Source organism: Dipodomys merriami, unplaced genomic scaffold (assembly GCF_024711535.1).
Source record: "Dipodomys merriami isolate MVZ:Mamm:240054 unplaced genomic scaffold, mDipMer1.0.p SCAF_613, whole genome shotgun sequence".
NCBI lineage: Eukaryota > Metazoa > Chordata > Mammalia > Rodentia > Heteromyidae > Dipodomys > Dipodomys merriami.
Window position 1 is genome coordinate 424,396 of NW_027206195.1, and position 17,522 is coordinate 441,917.

General features: G+C 55.2%; 3 protein-coding genes across 4 annotated transcripts in view; all 3 read right to left on the minus strand.

The window, feature by feature from the left end:
* Positions 1-883: 883 nt before the first annotated feature.
* Positions 884-7,746, minus strand: LOC138814802 (transmembrane protein 82-like). Its single transcript, XM_070003870.1, has 6 exons — positions 7,636-7,746; positions 7,383-7,455; positions 7,030-7,204; positions 5,209-5,626; positions 3,432-3,622; positions 884-1,254 (listed from the first exon to the last, which is right to left on the minus strand). The coding sequence occupies exons 1-6, from the start codon at positions 7,721-7,723 to the stop codon at positions 1,099-1,101; spliced, it is 1,101 nt and encodes a 366-aa protein (XP_069859971.1). The 5' UTR covers positions 7,724-7,746; the 3' UTR covers positions 884-1,098.
* Positions 7,747-8,578: 832 nt separating this feature from the next.
* On the minus strand, positions 8,579-14,133 carry LOC138814818 (solute carrier family 25 member 34). The gene is made up of 5 exons (XM_070003895.1): positions 13,589-14,133; positions 12,476-12,541; positions 12,238-12,390; positions 11,788-11,922; positions 8,579-10,512 (listed from the first exon to the last, which is right to left on the minus strand). The coding sequence occupies exons 1-5, from the start codon at positions 13,991-13,993 to the stop codon at positions 10,330-10,332; spliced, it is 942 nt and encodes a 313-aa protein (XP_069859996.1). The 5' UTR covers positions 13,994-14,133; the 3' UTR covers positions 8,579-10,329.
* Positions 14,134-15,747: 1,614 nt separating this feature from the next.
* LOC138814819 (pleckstrin homology domain-containing family M member 2) overlaps positions 15,748-17,522 on the minus strand; it is a 41,415-nt gene continuing 39,640 nt past the window's right edge. For both annotated transcript variants that reach the window (XM_070003898.1, XM_070003897.1), the window contains 2 exons: positions 17,321-17,437; positions 15,748-16,660 (listed from right to left, as the gene is read on the minus strand). In XM_070003898.1, coding sequence (XP_069859999.1) covers positions 16,523-16,660; positions 17,321-17,437 — 255 coding nt within the window. In that variant the 3' untranslated portion in view covers positions 15,748-16,522. The remainder of the gene's footprint in view (positions 16,661-17,320; positions 17,438-17,522) is intronic.

Sequence of the window (17,522 nt, forward strand, 5' to 3'; positions counted from 1 at the left end):
GGCCCTGCCTCTGACTCATACCCTGTAAGTAGTCCTAGATGGTGTGGCTGGTTTTGCTTTTTTGGTTTTGCTAAGACTGAGGCTTGAACTTAGGGCCTGAGTAGATATCTTATCATCCTCACTCAAGGCTGGTGTTCTGGGCTGGGAAGTTGGCTCAGAGGTAGAGCACTTGCCTCGCATGCATGAGGCCCTGGGTTCGATTCCTCAGCATCCCATAAGCAGTAAAAGCCAAAAGTGGGGCTGTAGTTCAGTGGTAGTATGCTAGCCTTGAGCTGAAGAGCTGAGGAACAGCGCCCAGGCCCAGAGTTCAGGCCCCACAACCCCCCCCCCCCAAAAAAAAGAAAGCTGCCAAGGATATTCTAGAACCTTACAGGAATGTACCTACCTATTTCTCAGGAAGTGCTAGCCCTGTGAACTTCCCTGGCCCCCAATTTTCAACCAGAAGAGGGAAGCAGGGAACATACAAAAGCTCAAGAAGGGCAGCGCTTAGCTGAGATTGCACGAAGGGAGACGGAGGAACTGGTCCCCAACACTGCGCTTTGCTGGCCTTCCTCTTGCCTCTGAATGGGGCGGAGATGGGAAGGACATCCATGATCTTCCACAAGCCAAGGCTGGGAGCTGGGGACCAACAGCACTGTCACGCTCCCTCCAGCTCCACTCGGGGATGGGATGGGACAGGCACTACTCCCTTCATCCCCCGGGGCTCCTCTGCACCTCAGTATGATATTCCACCCTGTTCCAGGCCCCAGTCTCTCTTCTGCAAGGAGCACTGTCCCCAGGAAACCCACCTGTGCCAGCCCGGAGATACATGTATCTCTCCCTCTCCTTATCTGGGATTCTAAGCACAGGATGAGAAAACCATCTTTATTGTTCATGACGAGGACAGCGGGACGGGGGTGGGGGGTGGGAGGGGGAGATGCTAGTCTGAGGACACAGTCACCCCTAATCCCTGCTCACTCTGACAAGAGGAACTAATGGGGGGCTCTAAGAGCCCTGTCCACTGAGGTCCCCCTTCCCCTTAGGGCCCAACCCCATGTCCAGATGGGCTCCGCCCTGTCACTCCACCTCCTGAGCAGCATCCTGAGAAGGCCTGGCTGGTCAGCTCTCGAGTGCCTGTGCCGACCCCAGGGCTTCCCTGGGGATGTCAGGAGAGGCCATCCTCTGGGACGGGGCTGCCAGGGTAGTAGTAGTAGTAGTGGGAGATGGAGGCTGGCGTGGTGCTGCCCCAGCCGAGGGTCTCAGGGATGGAAAACTCTGTCGGAAGGAAGGAGGGGAGAAAAGCAATATGCAACACCACCCATTTTCCATCCCCCCCCCCGCTTGGCCTCAGGACCCCCATTAACTGAGACCTTCCTCCATTTTGGCTTCTGGGGTACTGAGCAGGGTGGGATGCTGCTCCACCTCCTCCCTCCCAGGGACCCCAAAGCTCAGCTACCAAGAGGCAAGAAGATCAAGAGATCCAGCCCACTCTCCCTGGCTGCCAGCTCTTTTTTTTTTTCTTCTTCTTCTTCTTTTTCTTCTTCTTTTAGTTGGTCATGGGGCTTGAACTCTGGGCCTGAGTGCTGTCCCTCAGCTCTTCAGCTCAAGGTGAGCACTCTACTACTTGAGCCACAGTACCACTTCCGGTTTTCTGGTGGTTTATTGGAGATAAAGAGTTTCATGGTTTTTCCTGCCCAGGCTGCCTTTGAACTGCGACCCTCAGATCTCAGGCTCCTTAGTAGCTAGGATGACAGGTGTGAGCTACCAGTGCCTGGCTCCCAGCTCTTTTTTTTGGGGGGGGGGGGATGGGTCCAATGGTGGGGCCTGAACTCTAGGCCTGGGCACTGTCTCTCAGCTCTTCAGCTCAAGACTAGTGCTCTACCACTTGAGCCACAGCGCCACTTCCAGCTTTTTTCTTTTTGCTTATGTGGTGCTGAGGAATCAACCCAGGGCCTCATGCATGAAAGGCAAGTGCTCTACCACTGAGCCACCTTCCCAGCCCCTCCTAGCTCCTTTTGAACTTGGGTATAGATTCAGGAATAGCTGGGCACCAGTGGCTCATGTCTGTAATCCTACTCAAGAGGCTGGAGATCTGAGGATTGCAGTTCAAAGCCAGCCCAGGCAGGAAAATCCTTGAGACTCTCATCTCCAATTCACCATCAGAAAACTGGAAGTAGGGGGCTGGGAAGGTGGCTCAGTGGTAGAGTGCATGCCTTGCATGCCAGAGGCCCTGGGTTCGATTCCTCAGCACCACATAAGCAAAAAGAAAAAAGCCGGAAGTGGCGCTCTGGCTCAAGTGGTAGAGCGCTAGCCTTGAACTGAAGAGCTGAGGGACAGCTCCCAGGCCCAGAGTTCAGGCCCCATGACCGGACCCCCCCCAAAAAAAAACAAAAAAAAAACAACAAAAAAAAAAAACAAAAAAAGAAAACTGGAAGTAGAGCTATGGCTAAAAGTGGTGGAGCGCTAGCCTGGGTAAAAGATCTCCAGAGACAGCACCCAGGCCCTGATTTCAAGCCCTACAGTGGAGAAAGAAAGAAAGAAAGAAAGGAAGGAAGGAAGGAAGGAAGGAAGGAAGGAAGGAAGGAAGGAAGGAAGGAAGGAAGGAAGGAAGGAAGGAAGGAAGAAAGAAAGAAAGAGAGAGGGCTGGGAATGTAGCTCAGTGGTAGAACACTCGCCTTGCATGCATGAGGCCCTGGGTTTGATTCTTCAGCACCACATAAACAGAAAAAAAAAAAAAAAAAAGCTGGAAGTGGCACTGTGTGTCAAGCAGTAGAGCACTAGCCTTGAGCTGAATTGCTGAAGGACAGCACCCAGGCCCAGATTTCAGGCCCCTTGACTGGACCCCCCAAAAAAAGAGAGAGAGAGAGAGAGAGAGAAGGAAAGAAAGAAAGAAAGAAAGAAAGAAAGAAAGAAAGAAAGAAAGAAAGAAAGAAAGAAAGAAAGAAAGACAGACAGATGGGCCAGGTGCCGGTGGCTCATGCCTGTAATCCTAGCTACTCAGGAGGCTGAGATCTGAGGATCACGGTTCAAAGCCAGCCTGGGCAGGAAACTCCGTGAGACTCTTATCTCCAATAAACCACTAGAAAACTGGAAGTAGTGCTGTGACTCAAGTGGTAGAGTACTCACTTTGAGTTGAAGAGAGCAGGGACAGTGCCCAGGCCCAGAGTTCAAGCCTCATGACCAACAAAATAAAAAAAAAAGAGGGAAGGAAGGAAGGAAAGAAAGAAAGAAAGAAAGAAAGAAAGAAAGAAAGAAAGAAAGAAAGAAAGAAAGAAAGAAAGAAAGGAAGGAAGGAAGGAAGGAAGGAAGGAAGGAAGGAAGGAAGGAAGGAAAGAAGGAAAGAAAGAAAGAAAGAGGAAAGAAAGAGAGAGGAAAGAAAGAGAGAGAGAGAGAAAAAGGGAGACAAAGATTTGGGTGTAGATTCTGGGGAGTATATGGAGGAGGGTGCCCACCTGTATCTGGCAGAGGTCCAGCAGGATATGGACGTCCAGCAGGCACCAGAGCTCACCCAGCAGGGAGACAAGGATGCCCAGGAGGTCCAGCCAGCGGCCCACAGTCAGCAGCAGCACGAAGAGGCCGCCCATGCGCACAAGAACTGTCTGGACCTGGCTCTGCAGGCTGAAGCGCTGATGCCGCTGCTCTTCTACAAGACAGGCCCCACCTGTCACCACCAACCACTGCCATACCCAGGCCTGGCTCTCTTAGCTGCCCAGCCTGCTCCCAGCCTTCCTCCCTGCCCTTCCTCAACCCAGTTCCTCTTTGAGCAGCACGGGGAACCCAGGCCTACCTCCCAGGAGGCCTTACTCTGCTGGGTGAGGCCTGAGCCCTGGTGCCTCTGGCTGCACAAACCTTTGCTGATCACCCCAGCCACTTCACCAAAGCCTAATGGAAGTCCACGCTCCTACACCACACCCTTCTCCCTTCCACCTTCCTCTCTCCAAAGCCTCTCATGGCTCCTGGCTTCTATTGTTTTCTTTTATGCATATGCCCCCAGTCCTCAGGCTTGAACTTGGGGTCTGGGCATTGCTCTAATCTGATTTTTTGCTCCAGGCTAGTACTTTAGCTTTTTTTTTTTTTTTTTTTTTTTTGTCGGTCGTGGGGTTTGAACTCTGGGCCTGAGCACTGTCCCTCAGCTCTTCAGCTCAAGGCGAGCACTCTACCACTTGAGCTACAGCGCCACTTCCAGTTTTCTGGTGGTTTATTGGAGATAGGAGTCTCACGGTCTCTCCTGCCCGGGCTGGCTTTGAACCGCGATCCTCAGATCTCAGCCTCCTGAGTAGCTAGGATTACAGGCGTGAGCCACCAGCGCCCGGCAGTACTTTAGCTTTTTAGTGGTTAATTGGAGATAAAGAGTCTCACCAATTTTCCTGTCCAGGCTGGCTTCAAACAGTGATCCTCAGATCTCAGCCTCCCTACATAGCTAGGATGACAGGTGTGAGCGGCCAGCACCCCACATGGTTTTTTCATTTCTTTGAATTGGATCTCTCCACCTGTGTCTAGACTGGCCTCAAATGCAAGATCGTGTTTGCTTCTAGCTCTTGAGTGCTGGGAATACAGGCAAGTGCCGTTATGCTCACCTGGCTTCTGTTCCTGACATTATAATCCAGTCTCTACTGATCAGCTAAAGTGACCTTTTAGTCATATCAACCAGATGAAGCTGTTCCCCTGTTTATAACCCTCCCAGGACTTCCTGTTGAGTTTAGAGTAAAATCCAAACCTCGCGATACTGACATGCAAGGTCTTGCTTGCTGTGGCCTGAGCCACTTCCAACTTGTAGCTGACTCATTCCCCGCTGCTTCCTACACTTCCTTTTTGCTCATTGGACATATTGAGCGCATTCCCACTTTAGGGCCTTTGCACTTGCTGTTCTTTCTGCCTGGTCCTGCAGCTCCCACCCCATCCTTACTCTGCAGCCAGGTGGCTTATCCCAGACGCCACATCTAACCAGATCCCTTTGCCTGCTTGGGACTCTGCAGTGGTTTCTCATCACACTGCCCAGCCTGGTTGATCAATGGGGTCTTTAAGAATGTGGCCAGCCTTCCCCAACACCTCTACCCCATGCCCTTGGGGTATACTGGTGCATGCTGCACATGGGCAACTCCAGCTGCTCTGAAATGCCCCACCAGACTGTGTCTGTCCCAGACCAGGCTGGCAGAGCTGGGGTCTGAGCCTGGGGCAAACAGTGGGCTGTGACCACCAGTCGGGAGGACGCAGCCTCTTGGCCCTCACCCTGCATGTAGATGACCAGCAGTGCATAGCAGATGGTGAGTGGTGTCCAGAAACGCACAGCCTCTGAGGTGCTCAGGAAGTCCCGGTTGATGAGGGCCACGGCTGCCAGGTCACCCACGGCAAAGGCCACGGCCAGAGAGCGGCCCAGCAGCCTGGGGAGACGGTAAGCACCGGCCAGCAGGCCCAGGCAGACCCCGCAGTAGTTCTGGCTGCTGTGCAGTTCGTAGAGACAGAGGACGTGGCGGCGGAGGCACTGGGCGCTGGAGCGCAGCAGTGCAGCCAGCCCCAGGCTCAGCAGCAGGTTCAGTGTGCGGTGAGGGGCGCCCTCCTGCAGGAAGCTCAGCCCGCAGCTCAGGCCGCAGCCCAGTGAGTACTGGCACAGCAGGTAGAGCTTCAGGTGTTCTGTGTTCCCAGGGCCCTGTGGGAGAGGCGGCTGCTGGGGGCTGTCATGTCACACAGGCTCCACTGCAGGAGGCTGGAGGGGCTGAAGGACCTGGAGAGCCTTCCAAAGAGGGGGAGCCCTGTCTTTGGGATGGGCCCTAGTGGAGGGTTTCCACTCGCCCATCTGACTCCTGGAGGATGACCATCAGACTCCAGAAGACTTGGCTTCAAACTCAAGTTGCATGGGATGGGTATACCTGTAATCCCAGCACTAAGGAAAAAGGATCATGAGGTCAAGGCCAGCCTGGGCTACAGATCATGAGCCTGTCTGGCAAGTACTGATGCCTTACTCCTGTAATCCTCCCTACTTAGGAGGCTGAGATCTGAGGATCACAATTTGAAGCCAACCCAAGGCAGGAAAATCTGGGAGACTCTTTTCTCCATTAAACCACACACACACACACCCAGGAGTGGTGCTATTGCTCAAGTGGTGGAGGACTAGCCTTGAATATAAAAGCCCAGACCCAAAATTCAGGCCCCAGAACAATAACAAAAAAAAGCCTGTCTCAGCATGGGTGCAGGTGGCTCATGCCTATAATCCTAGCTACTCAGGAGGCTGAGATCTGAGGATCTCGGTTCAAAGCCAGCCCTGGCAGCAAAGTCCATGAGACTCTTAACTCCAATAAACCACCAGAAAACCGGAAGTGGCGCTGTGGCTCAAGTGGTAGAGCGCTTGCCTTGAGCTGAAGAGCTGAGGGACAGCGCCCGGGCCCAGAGTTCAAACCCCAGGACAAAAAAAAAAAAAAAAGCTTGTCTTAAAATAAAAACCTCCTAGACTCCATCCCTGCTGGCTGTTGACTGTGGGCTCCAGCTGAGTCTTAGTTTCTTTACCTAGAACAAAAGATCACATCAAGCCCTTTGCTCCTATGGCTATGGGGACTGTGTGTGTGTGGGGGGGGGTGCGCACATGAGCGTGCTGTGTGGGTATACCAGGGCTTGAACTCAAGCCTCATGCTCTCACTTAGCTTTTACACTCAAGGCTGGAGCTCTAATACTTAGCTATAGCTCTACTCCTGGCTTTTTTTTGGCAGTCAATGGGAGATAAGAGTCTCACAGACTTTCCTGCTGGAGCTGGCTTTGCACCTGGTACCTCAGATCTCAGCCTCTTGAGTAGCTAGGATTACAGGCCTGAGCCACTAATCCCCAGTCAGGCTGTGGGGATTAATGAATGCTGATGAATGAATTAATGAATGATGTTCCAAGCCTGGCTTTGGGAAGCTTGGTATCCAGAGCCAGCTTCTTTTTCTTGGTATCTGCTGGGAGTGCAGATGTGACTTAACCCTCAACAACCCAGGGAATAGGCAACTGCTCCTGGTCTGAACTGGAAGGAGGAAGGGGCTCCAGTGAACAATCCTCCTCAGTCCACTCCTGTGCTCTCACCTTGTTCAGGGACAGCAGTGTGGACACAGCCCGGAGGGAGAACTCCAGCACCACCAGGGCGGCCACCCGGGCCCCCACCACCGTCAGGATCAGGGCCAGCCCCACCAGGTGCACGGGCTCCAGCCAGGCCCACTGTGCCCGCAGGCGCTCCTTCTCAGGCTGCCGCTGGGGGGCACTGTGGGGAGGGGGCACCGTGGGGAGGGGGCACTGTAGGGAGCAGGTGCCAGCACCCCCTCCGGGGGGGGGGGCCCAGTCACCCACCAGGGGAGGCGTGCTCCTCCCAGCCTTCCCCAGAGTGGCCAGGGTCCCCACATGACCCCCTCCCCCTTCATATCCCCCTCCCTCCCACTCACTTGGCACAGCCCACGAAGAAGTACACTTTCAAGACGCTGCTCAGAACCGAGACTCCAAATGCTCCCACCAGGCCTGGGACGGGGTAGGCAGGGCCAGAGGAGGCCAGGAGGCCGCCGCAGGTGGAGGCATGGGGTGTGGGTGCAGGCACAGGTTAGCTCAGGGCCACGTGGATAGGGGGAGCCCACGTGGGAGGGACCTGCCACGCCCACCCGACAGGGGCCGGGCCCAGGCGGGAATGGAGGGGGCACTCACCTTGCAGGAGGCTGTCCAGGAGATTGGAGCCCCATTCCAGGGATGGGAGGCTGGGGAGCCAGGCAGAGAGGGACGGCAGGGAGAACATGGCAGCCGGGACCGGCCCCAGCCACCAGCTAGTTGGGCCCAGGGACAAGACCTAGTGATGTCACTGGGCAAAGGTATGGGGACTGGCAGTGGGGAGGAGCCAGGAGAGGTCAAAGGCCAAGTGGGGGGAGCCAGGGGCCTTAACCCTTGAGGGCTGTGGGAAGGAAGGCCCAGGCTGGGGTTCAGGGCCCTGGCTGCCCCCCCTGCCCTGTCCAATGTGGGCGGTAGGCACAGGGGTGTCTATGGGCCTCTGTCCTACTAAAGTCTGGCGTCCACCTCTTTCTCCTCCCTCAGGGTTTTGAGCCTACACTCCTTTCTGAAGCCCACCTATGCCGGTCCTGCGCAGTTTCAGCCTAGGTGTGGTCTGTCCTTCGCGGTGAAGTAAGGGTCTCCCCTAGCCGAACACCAGGCTCTGTCCGAGGGGCTCCATGAAGCCCGAGGTCAGGGTCTGCTCTCTACACATGAGGCCTGAGGCCTCCCACTGCCTGGTGTCAGGTTCTGCCATCTAGCGCCCAGTGGCCAGGCTTTGTCCTACATCTCTCCCAAACTGAGATCAGGCTCTGCCCTCAGCCCAAGTCTGGGTCCACGGCCAGCTGTCAGGCTCGAGTCTGCTTCCAGCCAGTGGGCAGGTTTGGACTCTTCCCCAGCTGAGGTCACTGCAGGGGCGCTGTGACCTTGGCGCTTACATTCTTCCATCGCCCACTAGGTGGCAGGCCTCACCTGGCCAGATGAGGTAGGGCTGGCTGTTGGAAACCTTTCCAGTCCTCCACCCTCCCTTCCTTCCCAGAAAGAGCCACAGCTAGGATGAGGTTTCACGAGAGCAGCTAAGTACAGAAGAGACACAAAGTAAACAAAATAAAAAAAAAATACTTTTATTGGAGTGTACATGGGGGTTGCTTCTGGGAACAGCTCCTCACCCTTGGGGAAAAGCTGCTTGACCCTGAGCTGGCCTTGTCCTGCTTGGTGTCTCTGTAGTGCAAAACTTAACTGTAGCTTTCTAAAGTAGCCCATGGTGGGGTGTGGCTGTAGTATGGAGTCTTACTAGACTCTGCCTTCTATTCTCTGAGTCAGCCAGTAGGTCTTCAATTAAAAAAAAAAAAAACAAAAAACCCCGGGTAGTGTCTGAGCTGAACTGTGTCCTCTCAAATTCAGTGCTGAGGGCTGGGAATATGGCTTAGTGTCTGTAGAGTGCTTGTGTAGCATACATGAAGCCCTGGGTTTGATTCCTCAGTATCAAACAGAAAAAGCCAGAAGTGGCTCTGTGGCTCAAGTGGTAGAGTGCTAGTCTTGAGCAAAAGCTCAGGGACAGTGCCCAGGCCCTGAGTTCAAGCCCAGGACTAGCAAAAAAAAAAAAAAAAAAGCCAGATGAAGTGCTGAAGCCCAGTCCTGCCCCACTAGAGATAGGAAATGGCCTCTGTCAGTTAACATGAGGTCCTGGGTCCAACATGACTGTTAAGCTTTTCATATTTCTTGTACCAGTAGTGGGGTTTGAACCAGAGTCTCATGCTCCCCCTTAGCACTTATTTATTATGTATTTATTTGCTTAAGGCTGCTGCTCTACCACTTGAGTTACATCTCTTCCAGCTTTTTGCTGGCTAATTAGAGATGAGTCTCCCCAATTTGTCTGTGCCAGTTAGATTCAAACTTTGATTCTCAGAGCTCAGCCTCTTGATTAGCTAGGATTACAGGTGTGAGCTACTAGTACCCACCTGGGCTGCTAAGAAACAGCTGGGACCTACATACACACAGTGGGGTGGTCAGGAGAGAACAGAGTAGAACATTAGGCTGGCACAGCATATGCCTAGCATGCTATAAAGTAATGAAACTAAACAAACCCTCCCTGGGCTGGGAAGGTGGCTCAGTGGTAGAGAGCATGCCTTGCATGCCAGAGGCCCTGGGTTCGATTCCTCAGCATCACATAAGCAAAAAGAAAAAAGCCAGAAGTGGCGCTGTGGCTCAAGTGGTAGAGCGCTAGCCTTGAGCTGAAGAGCTGAGGGACAACGCCCAGGCCCAGAGTTCAGGCCCCATGACCGAACCCCCCCCCCCACCAAAAAAAAAAACATAAAACCCTCCCTAATGCTTGGATCTCAGACTTCCAGCCTCCTGAATGTGAGAACAGTTTCTGTAGTTCCAGTCAGGGCAGCCATGGAAGACCTCACGGCCTCACTGGGGAATCCTTGGGGCTCCTCGTGTGGACAGTGCCCCCTAAGGGACACCCAGCCCCATGGTCCTGGTATAGTAATGCCCTTGTCCTGCCACTTGAAAGCTGTGTGGCTTTGGCCAGGGCTGTGCCATGCTAAGCCTCAGCTTCTTTGTAGTCAAAGAGGATTTTAGCATCACATTAGAACTGGTACAGAGTCACTCAGCTCATGATGCTGTTCCTGCCACAGCTCTTACTATGATAACAAGCAAGGTGCTGGGAATCAGTGACCCAAGACAGAGAAGGGACTTGAAGGCTTAGAGTGGAGCCTGGGGTTGTCTGCACTCTCTCCCAATCTGTTTGTAGGGCCTGGGCCTGAGTCTGTGGCTGGTCCTACTGGAGCAAGCCATGTCCTCTGTCCAAATGCCAGACTGTATCAGGAGGTAGGGGTCTGGCCAGTGTCAGGCCTAGGTGCTTTGGTGTTGGCTCCTCCTGGCCAGTTTCCGTAGCTCATCCCAGAAAAGCATGCTGAGGATGGTATGGGGTCCCAGTCGCAGATAGGCAGGGCCCAGACCCTTGTAGAGCGCCAGAGGACCCTCTTGCCGGCAGGTCTTCACCAAGCAGTCAGCAAGGCCCTTGTACAGCTCACCCTGGGAACACACAGGGACAGGGGTCACTGCAAGGGCTGCTAGGCCCCCCGCTGGCACAGCCAAGTGTCTGAGTGCTCAGGGCTCTGGCTGGCACATCAGAAAAGGCTCTGGTCCAGCTGGGAGGATGATAAGTGACCGCTCAGGAGCCTTCAGACAGACACAGTCCCTGCCAGGGAGCGCAGCAGGGCTAATGGCACATGGGCACCTTTGTCTTGGTCACATGGAGGCCAGCAGTGCCAGGGGAAAGCAGCTGTTCAGCCTTGGCTCCTCTGTTTACAGATGGTGAGTGACATTCTCAAGAATGTCACTTGAACTCTCTGACCCTCAAATTCAGCAACAGGGCAAAGAATGAAATCCTCAGCAGGAACCAGTGCTGGACACCTGTAAGGCTAGTGGCTCAGGAGGCTAAGATCTGAAAATTGCCATTTAAAACCAGCCTAAGGGGCTGGGAAGGTGGCTCAGCGGTAGAGTGCTTGCCTCACATGAGGCCCTGGGTTCGATTCCTCAGCACCACATAAGCAGAAAAAGCTGGAAGTGGTGCTGTGGCTCGAGTGGTAGAGTGCTATCCTTGAGCTGAAGAGCTGAGGGACAGTGCCCAGGTCCAGAGTTCAGGCCCCACGACCGGACCCCCCCACAAAGAAAACAGCCTGAGAAGAAAAGTCTATGAGACTCTTATCCTCTGTTAACCAACAAAAAGCTGGAATTAGAGGTGTGGCTCAGTGGTAGAGTGCCATCTTTGAGTGAAAAAGCTAATGGACAGCGCCCAGGACTTGAGTTCAAGCCCCAGTATCAGTGTGCACACATACACACCCCCCCACACACACATTTTTTTTTTTTTGCCAGTCCGGGACTTGAGCTCAAGGCTTGGGCACTGTCCCTGAGCTTCTTTTGTGCAAGACTAGCACTCTACCACTTGAGCCACAGCGCCACTTCAGGCTTTTTCTGTTAATGTGGTACTGAGAAACCCAACCCAGAGCTTTATACCTGCAGGGCAAGCACTCTACCATTAAGCCACATTCCCAGCTCCACACATAGAAATCTTCATATCAGAATGCTTGGGCCAGGTACCGTGGTTTATATCTGTAATCCTAGCTGAGCTCAAGCCCAAGTACTGGCAAGGAAAAAAAGCTCCGCACAGATGACTGGGACCTAGGTACTCAGGCAACAGTCTCAATGGGATGGCTGCCTACCCGGCATGCGTCCTCATGCCTTTGGCTAGGTGCTTGGGTTGGGGGACCCCCGACTCTCCAGTTCTCCTCCATCACCCCTGCTCACCCTGCCTGCTCCGTCCACGGGCTGATTGTACAGCCGTGTGCTGACCACGTCGAAGGGGGTCATGACGGCCACCACAGCCACGCTGCTGATCATGCCTCCAGCCAGGGCCACCAGCCAGCTGTCCTCCAGGAACCACTGTAGGGGAGGCATAGGCTTCTGACCCCACCTCTGCCCTGTACCACCCATGTGGCTACCCCCCCCCAACACGGAAAGGGCTGGTAAGGGTAGCAGATGAGATCCTCTTACTGTTCCCACCCCTACCCTGCCACCCCAACATCCTCCACAGCTTCATGGTCACTGCTGATCCCTAACTCTTGCTGGGCACAAGGGCCAGGCCACAACTTGGTTAGTTGAAGGGCTCTCATTTGTCAGCTCCCCTGGACTTCCCTGTGTAGGAGGCCGGTGACCTGCTCCCATTTGTGTGGGTGACCAGGCACCCCGGCCCCTTACCTGTTTCTCCTGTACCCAGGCCTTGGCTGAGGCAAAGGTTGCTAGCTGAGCAGCTGAGCCCACCATGACTCGGGGGACGGCCCCACCCACACCTCGCCACAATCCCATCAGGCCCTGCTGTCGCCAGATGGTCTCCAAGGCCCCTAGGACACTCTGTGGGGAGGGGAGGATGCAGATCACTAGCCAGCCTCAGCCCGGCCTGGAGTCCAGCCCCCCCCGCAACAGCCCCTGGGCTCACCTGGTGCTGGTGCTGGTGCCCCACGACCACTGTGGCCACAGACTGGGCCTGCAGCTGTGTCTTTACCTATGAAACAGAGGGCCTGAGGGTCTGGGGTGGAGCTGGGTGGCTGTGTACAGGCACCTGTCCTGCAGAGAGAACAGCCCAAACCCAGAAGCCCCAGCCCCAAACCTGAAGCTTGAGAGCGGTGAGGCTCTGGGTTTGGCCTGGGCTGGCATGTTGCTGGTACTTGGGGCAAGTTCCTCAGCCAACTCTGAGCCTCAATCTAACACTCCTAGAGTGAGAACTGAGTGAGAAGATGACTGTGCTGTGCCCTGCCCCCTAACAGGACCTGGGATCCTTGCTTAGAGGCAACTCTGCTTTTTTTTTTTGGTGGGTTGTGGTGCTTGAACGCAGGGCTAGGACCCTGTCCCTTAGCCTTTTTGCTCAAGGCTAGCTCTACCGCATTGAACCACAGCACCACTTGCAGTTTTCAGGTGGTTAATTGGAGATGAGTCTCAGGGACTTCCTGCCTGAGCTGGCTTGGAACCTCAATTCTCAGATCTCAGCCTCCTGAGTAGCTAGAATGATAGGCATGAGCCACCAGCACCTGGCTTCAAGCTGTGCTTTTTGTGCAGGTACTGGGGCTCAAACTCCAGACCTTGAGCTCCCACTTGGTTTTGTTCCCCTACCACTTAAGCCACAGCTCCACTTTAGGCTTTTTGGTGGTTCATTGGAGATAAGAGTCTCAGACTTTCCTATCCTCAATCCTCAGATTTCAGCCTTCAGAGCTAGGATTACAGGCATGAGCCACCAGAGCCCAGCTCAGAGGCTTTTCTTCTGAACATACACTAGACCACAAAGAAGGAAGAAATGTCAAACCAAGATTTCAGCCAGCCAGCCTCTGCCCTCTCCCCAGGCAAGGACCAGAAGGAACCCAGGGGATCTAGGATCTAGGAAAGGTCCTGGTGCCCAGAGCCCAGAGCAGATTACACACCTGAGTCAGAGATTTCCCAAGAAGTAGCCCCACCTGTTCTGGCCCCACCCTGTCCCACCCCATCCAGGATCCCAGAGCGTTAGTGGTTGGAGTGTCTGTGCAGCTGGGGTGGCAGAGAATGGAGACAAGGCACTTACCAGGTAAGCAGGGCTACCCACGAAGGCTCCCAAGGCCCCAGCCACCGCACCAGCCACCACAGTACCACCTGGCTGCTGGGCGAGGCCGGCCTGGCATGCTAGGCTATAGCAGTAAAAGCGGACGCCGTTCATGAGGCCCTGGTAGAGAAGGCCAGCAGCCAGTCCTTTCTGCAGGCCCCATAGCCCGTCAGCCCGGGCCACAGCCACCACTGAGGCCACAAAACCCCGGTAGAGCCGTGGGTAGGTGCCTTGGGCCTGCAGCTCCCCCTGCAGCTGCAGCCGCGTCTTTACCACCTCCAGGGGGTTGGTGAACACGCAGGCCAGGCAGCAGGCTGAGGCACCCAGCACCAGGTCCACAGCCGGAGGCACTGTCTCCACAGACTCCATGCCAGGAGTCAGGGCCATAGGATGGCAGGAATTATGCTGCTTGTACCTCCGCAGGGCCACAGGGCTGGAGACGGCAGAGACCAAGGGTCATGTCGAAAGAACAGGGGTCCGGATCAGATCGGCCCTGCCTGGTGTGTCTTGGAAATCCACCTGCAGGTCTCTGCTTAGCTTTGTGTGCTGGAGCCCGGACACGCCTCCTCCACCTCTGACCAATCGTAGCTGCTTCTGGCCTGGGCGGGCCTGAACCCTGGGATCTGGGGCAAAGTTCACTTGGGACTGGAAGAAGACTGGGGGTGGGGACTAGGTGCTAATTAGCTGGTTGAGCTCTTTCTTCTTTGGTCTTTTCTCCTTTTAGACATTGTTCTGCTCCAGCTCAGAGCCCTGGGCCCAAGGCAAGTGTCCTGGCAAGGCTGGGCACAGGGTTCACAACAACTCAGCAACTGTCTCATTTGGGCCGCAATTGGTGTGACTGCCCTTCCCAGGCCTCAAGCCTTCCAATCTGGCACTGAAAAGCTGTGGTTCTATGTTCAGCAACAGCAAAGGAAGAGCAAGGCGCTGGAGCCCTGCAGAGGTATTCTGCTTTTTGCTTTTGCTCTTTTGGTGGTGCTGGGACTGGACACAGGACATTGAGCATGCCAGGTAGGCCCTCGCTACTGAACTACACCCCTCAACCCTGAATCATAGGTGCTAGGAGCATGGGACCGTGCCCAGTCACTTCCTTTCTGAGCTTGAGTCTTCCATTTGTGCCCCCAGAGGGCGGGATCTGTATGGGATCCCAGTGAGTGGGTTCCTGGAACTGCCTACTTTCCCTATTTAGTTCTTGCAAATTTTAGCAAGCACAGCCTATGACTTCCTTCTCTCTCCTTAAGTAGAGCACTTTCAGGTTTTCATTTCCAGGACCCACTTCCTGGCTGCTCTGGCATGTCTAGATTGTCAGGGCTTTGGGAACACCACTCAGTAAGGGCCACTTGAAACAGGTACTGCCACACCCCCACAGTACTAACAGGTGGGCCAGGTACACAGAGGGAGATGCTGGACAGAGGGATGTTGGCATCATAGATTCACTACTCAAAATGGGCACAGTTTAAAACTCACTTGCTTGTTTCTGGAATTTCCCATTTCCATATTTTGAACGGCCACTGACCTGAACTATGGAAGGTGATGCTGATTAGGGGCTGCTGACTGGTTGACTGGGTGTGTGTGCGTGTGTGCCTGTATTGAGGCTTGGACTTAGGACCTCCTGTTCTCGCTCGGCTTTTTCCAATATTAAGTCACACCTCTACTCCCGGCTTTTTGTTTGCTGGTTCATTGGAGATAAGAGTCTTAGGCACTTTTATGCCCAGGTTGGCTTTGAACCATGATCCTTAGACCTCAGCTTCCTGAGTAGCTAGGATGATAGGTGTGAGCCACCAGCTCCTACCACTTCTCCCTTGCTCTCCCGAATACTTCATTCCTGGGTGGGATAGAAGTAGACAAATCAGGGCCTTTGTATGAAGAGGGACTTCCTGGTTCAAGCCATTTGACATTAGCACCTGCTTCCTAGTGCCTCCTCGTGGCAGCAGTGCATGAAGCAGGAAGGGTCAGCCCCCCCCCCCCCCCCCCCAGGGCCTGAAGCCTCCCACAGCTCAGGCTGACCCAGTGCTGTGAATGTGAGCGGATGACAGAGGCCCTGGCGGTGAATCTGTGTGTCTGTTGTGAGGGCACAGAGCAGATGATGGAGGGTTTGGAGACCCCTCATCCCCATCTTGCTCAAAAAGAGCCAGTGACAAATCTTGGCAATATAACATATCTATTTTATTTAAAAAAAAAAACAAAAACAAACCCCAGACCACCTGCCCCCTGCTCTCAAGGGCTCGTACAAAGCACTCAGGAAGGGCCAGCTCCAGCCAGGCCAGGGACAGTCAGATGTCAGCGTGGCTCTGCTCTCCTCTCCCCACTTCGCTCCTGGGCCCTAGGTAGGCTCCAAAGGATGGAGGAGAGGCAGGGCAGGGCAGGGCCTTGGGCATGCAGGGCCTCTGGGCAGCCTTCCAGAGGCAGGCCGCAATGTGTGGTGGGTTGGTGAGGAGGAAGCATGCAGACACCTAGTGTTCCCGCTTCCCTGCACAGCTGGGAGAGTGTTCAAAAACGAACAAGGACTGCCGGGCACTCAGGACCCCCAGGGGGCCCTGAGCCTCTGCCCAGGCTCCTGACCCAGGAGAGGAGGGGGCCCCTGTCCTCCTGCTTCTTTCCCTCTTCCTTAGACAGCATCATTTCCATGGCCAGAACCGAGGCGGGGACCCAGGGCGGTCAGAGCATGTCTGCAGAGCCCACGGGGCTCAGACCTTTGCCCCCAGCAACCGCAAGCTGTGGCCCACCGGACATGATGTCCAGTGGGCACCACTCTGGATCCCTGGGAGTGGAGAGACTCGGTCTCAGGCCACATTGGGGGTGGGTGGGTCTGCCCCCGGGCAAGAGTGGGCGGGCTCCTGAACAGCATGATGACACACAACAGTGTGTCTGCTGGTCAGCTGCGGCCCCTCCCCGCCCTCCTGGACGCCACCTGCCGCCTCAGCACCAGGGGTCTCGAGAAGCTCGGCCTCGGCACAGGCTGTCGCTCCGCTGCCACGCGCTATGGATGAGGCTAAGGGCATCCTCGAACTTCTGCTTGCTGGAGGCTTCGTGGATCGCCTTGTGGGGGAGGTCCACCTGTGTTGGGGTGAGTGGGGAACATGAGGGCTCCTAGGGCCAGGAGGTGGGGTTCCGGGCTGCTGCAGGGGTGGAGCAGGAGGGGAAGGCCTCACTCAGCCTCAACCAAGAGTGGCCCTGTCCTTTCTCAGTAGTGCCGCTGCGTGGCGTGTCTTGTCCTGCCTTTGCCCTAGGCTTGTGCCCGGGTACCTGTGATCAGAGGCCCAGGCTCCAGGGGAAAAAGCCCTTCCCTGCCACTCCAGTTAGCTCCAGGCAGAGGAGGGTCCTGCCAGCCTGTATCCCCATCTGAGTGAGTACTATGTACAACCCCCCCTTTTTTTTTGCCAGTTGTGGCGCCTGAACTCTGGGCCTGGGCACTGTCCCTCAGCTCTTCAGCTCAAGGCTAGTGCTCTACCACTTGAGCCACAGCGCCACTTCCGGCTTTTTCTGCTTATGTGGTGCTGAAGAATCGAACCCAGGGCCTCATGCATGCAAGGCAAGCGCTCTATCGCTGAGCCACCTTCCCCGGCTCCCCCCCCCCCTGCCCTTCTTGGTTGACATCTCCTGGTATCCTTTTCAGCTCTTGTCACAGACTCTAGGAGCCAGGGCTTACCCCTGTGTCTGTCCCTGAGCTGCTGGCACAGTTTGACCCCAGGACTCTTCCCAGGAGGGAGTCAGTACCTGGTAGATGGCCTTCCACCCAGAGCTCAGTGCAGCCAGGAAGCGGTCCAGTTCAGAAGTACAACTCAGGTAGATGACCCAGGGTGGGAGCAGCTGTGGGCCGTCCTGGGAGAACTCCTGGGGAGATGGAGCTGAGGTGAGCGGATGGACACAGCTCTCTGCGGGGCCTGCACCCCTGTCTCACCAGCCCCTAGCCCCACCA

Excerpts from the sequence above, each read along its gene's own strand:
- LOC138814802 (XM_070003870.1), bottom strand. The coding sequence starts at position 7,723 with ATGTTCTCCCTGCCGTCCCTCTCTGCCTGGCTCCCCAGCCTCCCATCC. Across the intron at positions 5,627-7,029 it reads CACTGCTGTCCCTGAACAAG|GGCCCTGGGAACACAGAACA; the intron begins GTGAGAGCACAG and ends CCTCTCCCACAG. Across the intron at positions 3,623-5,208 it reads GCTGGTCATCTACATGCAGG|AAGAGCAGCGGCATCAGCGC; the intron begins GTGAGGGCCAAG and ends CCTGTCTTGTAG.
- LOC138814818 (XM_070003895.1), bottom strand. The coding sequence starts at position 13,993 with ATGGCCCTGACTCCTGGCATGGAGTCTGTGGAGACAGTGCCTCCGGCT. Across the intron at positions 11,923-12,237 it reads CCTGGGTACAGGAGAAACAG|TGGTTCCTGGAGGACAGCTG; the intron begins GTAAGGGGCCGG and ends CCTCCCCTACAG. Across the intron at positions 10,513-11,787 it reads CCGTGGACGGAGCAGGCAGG|GGTGAGCTGTACAAGGGCCT; the intron begins GTGAGCAGGGGT and ends GTGTGTTCCCAG.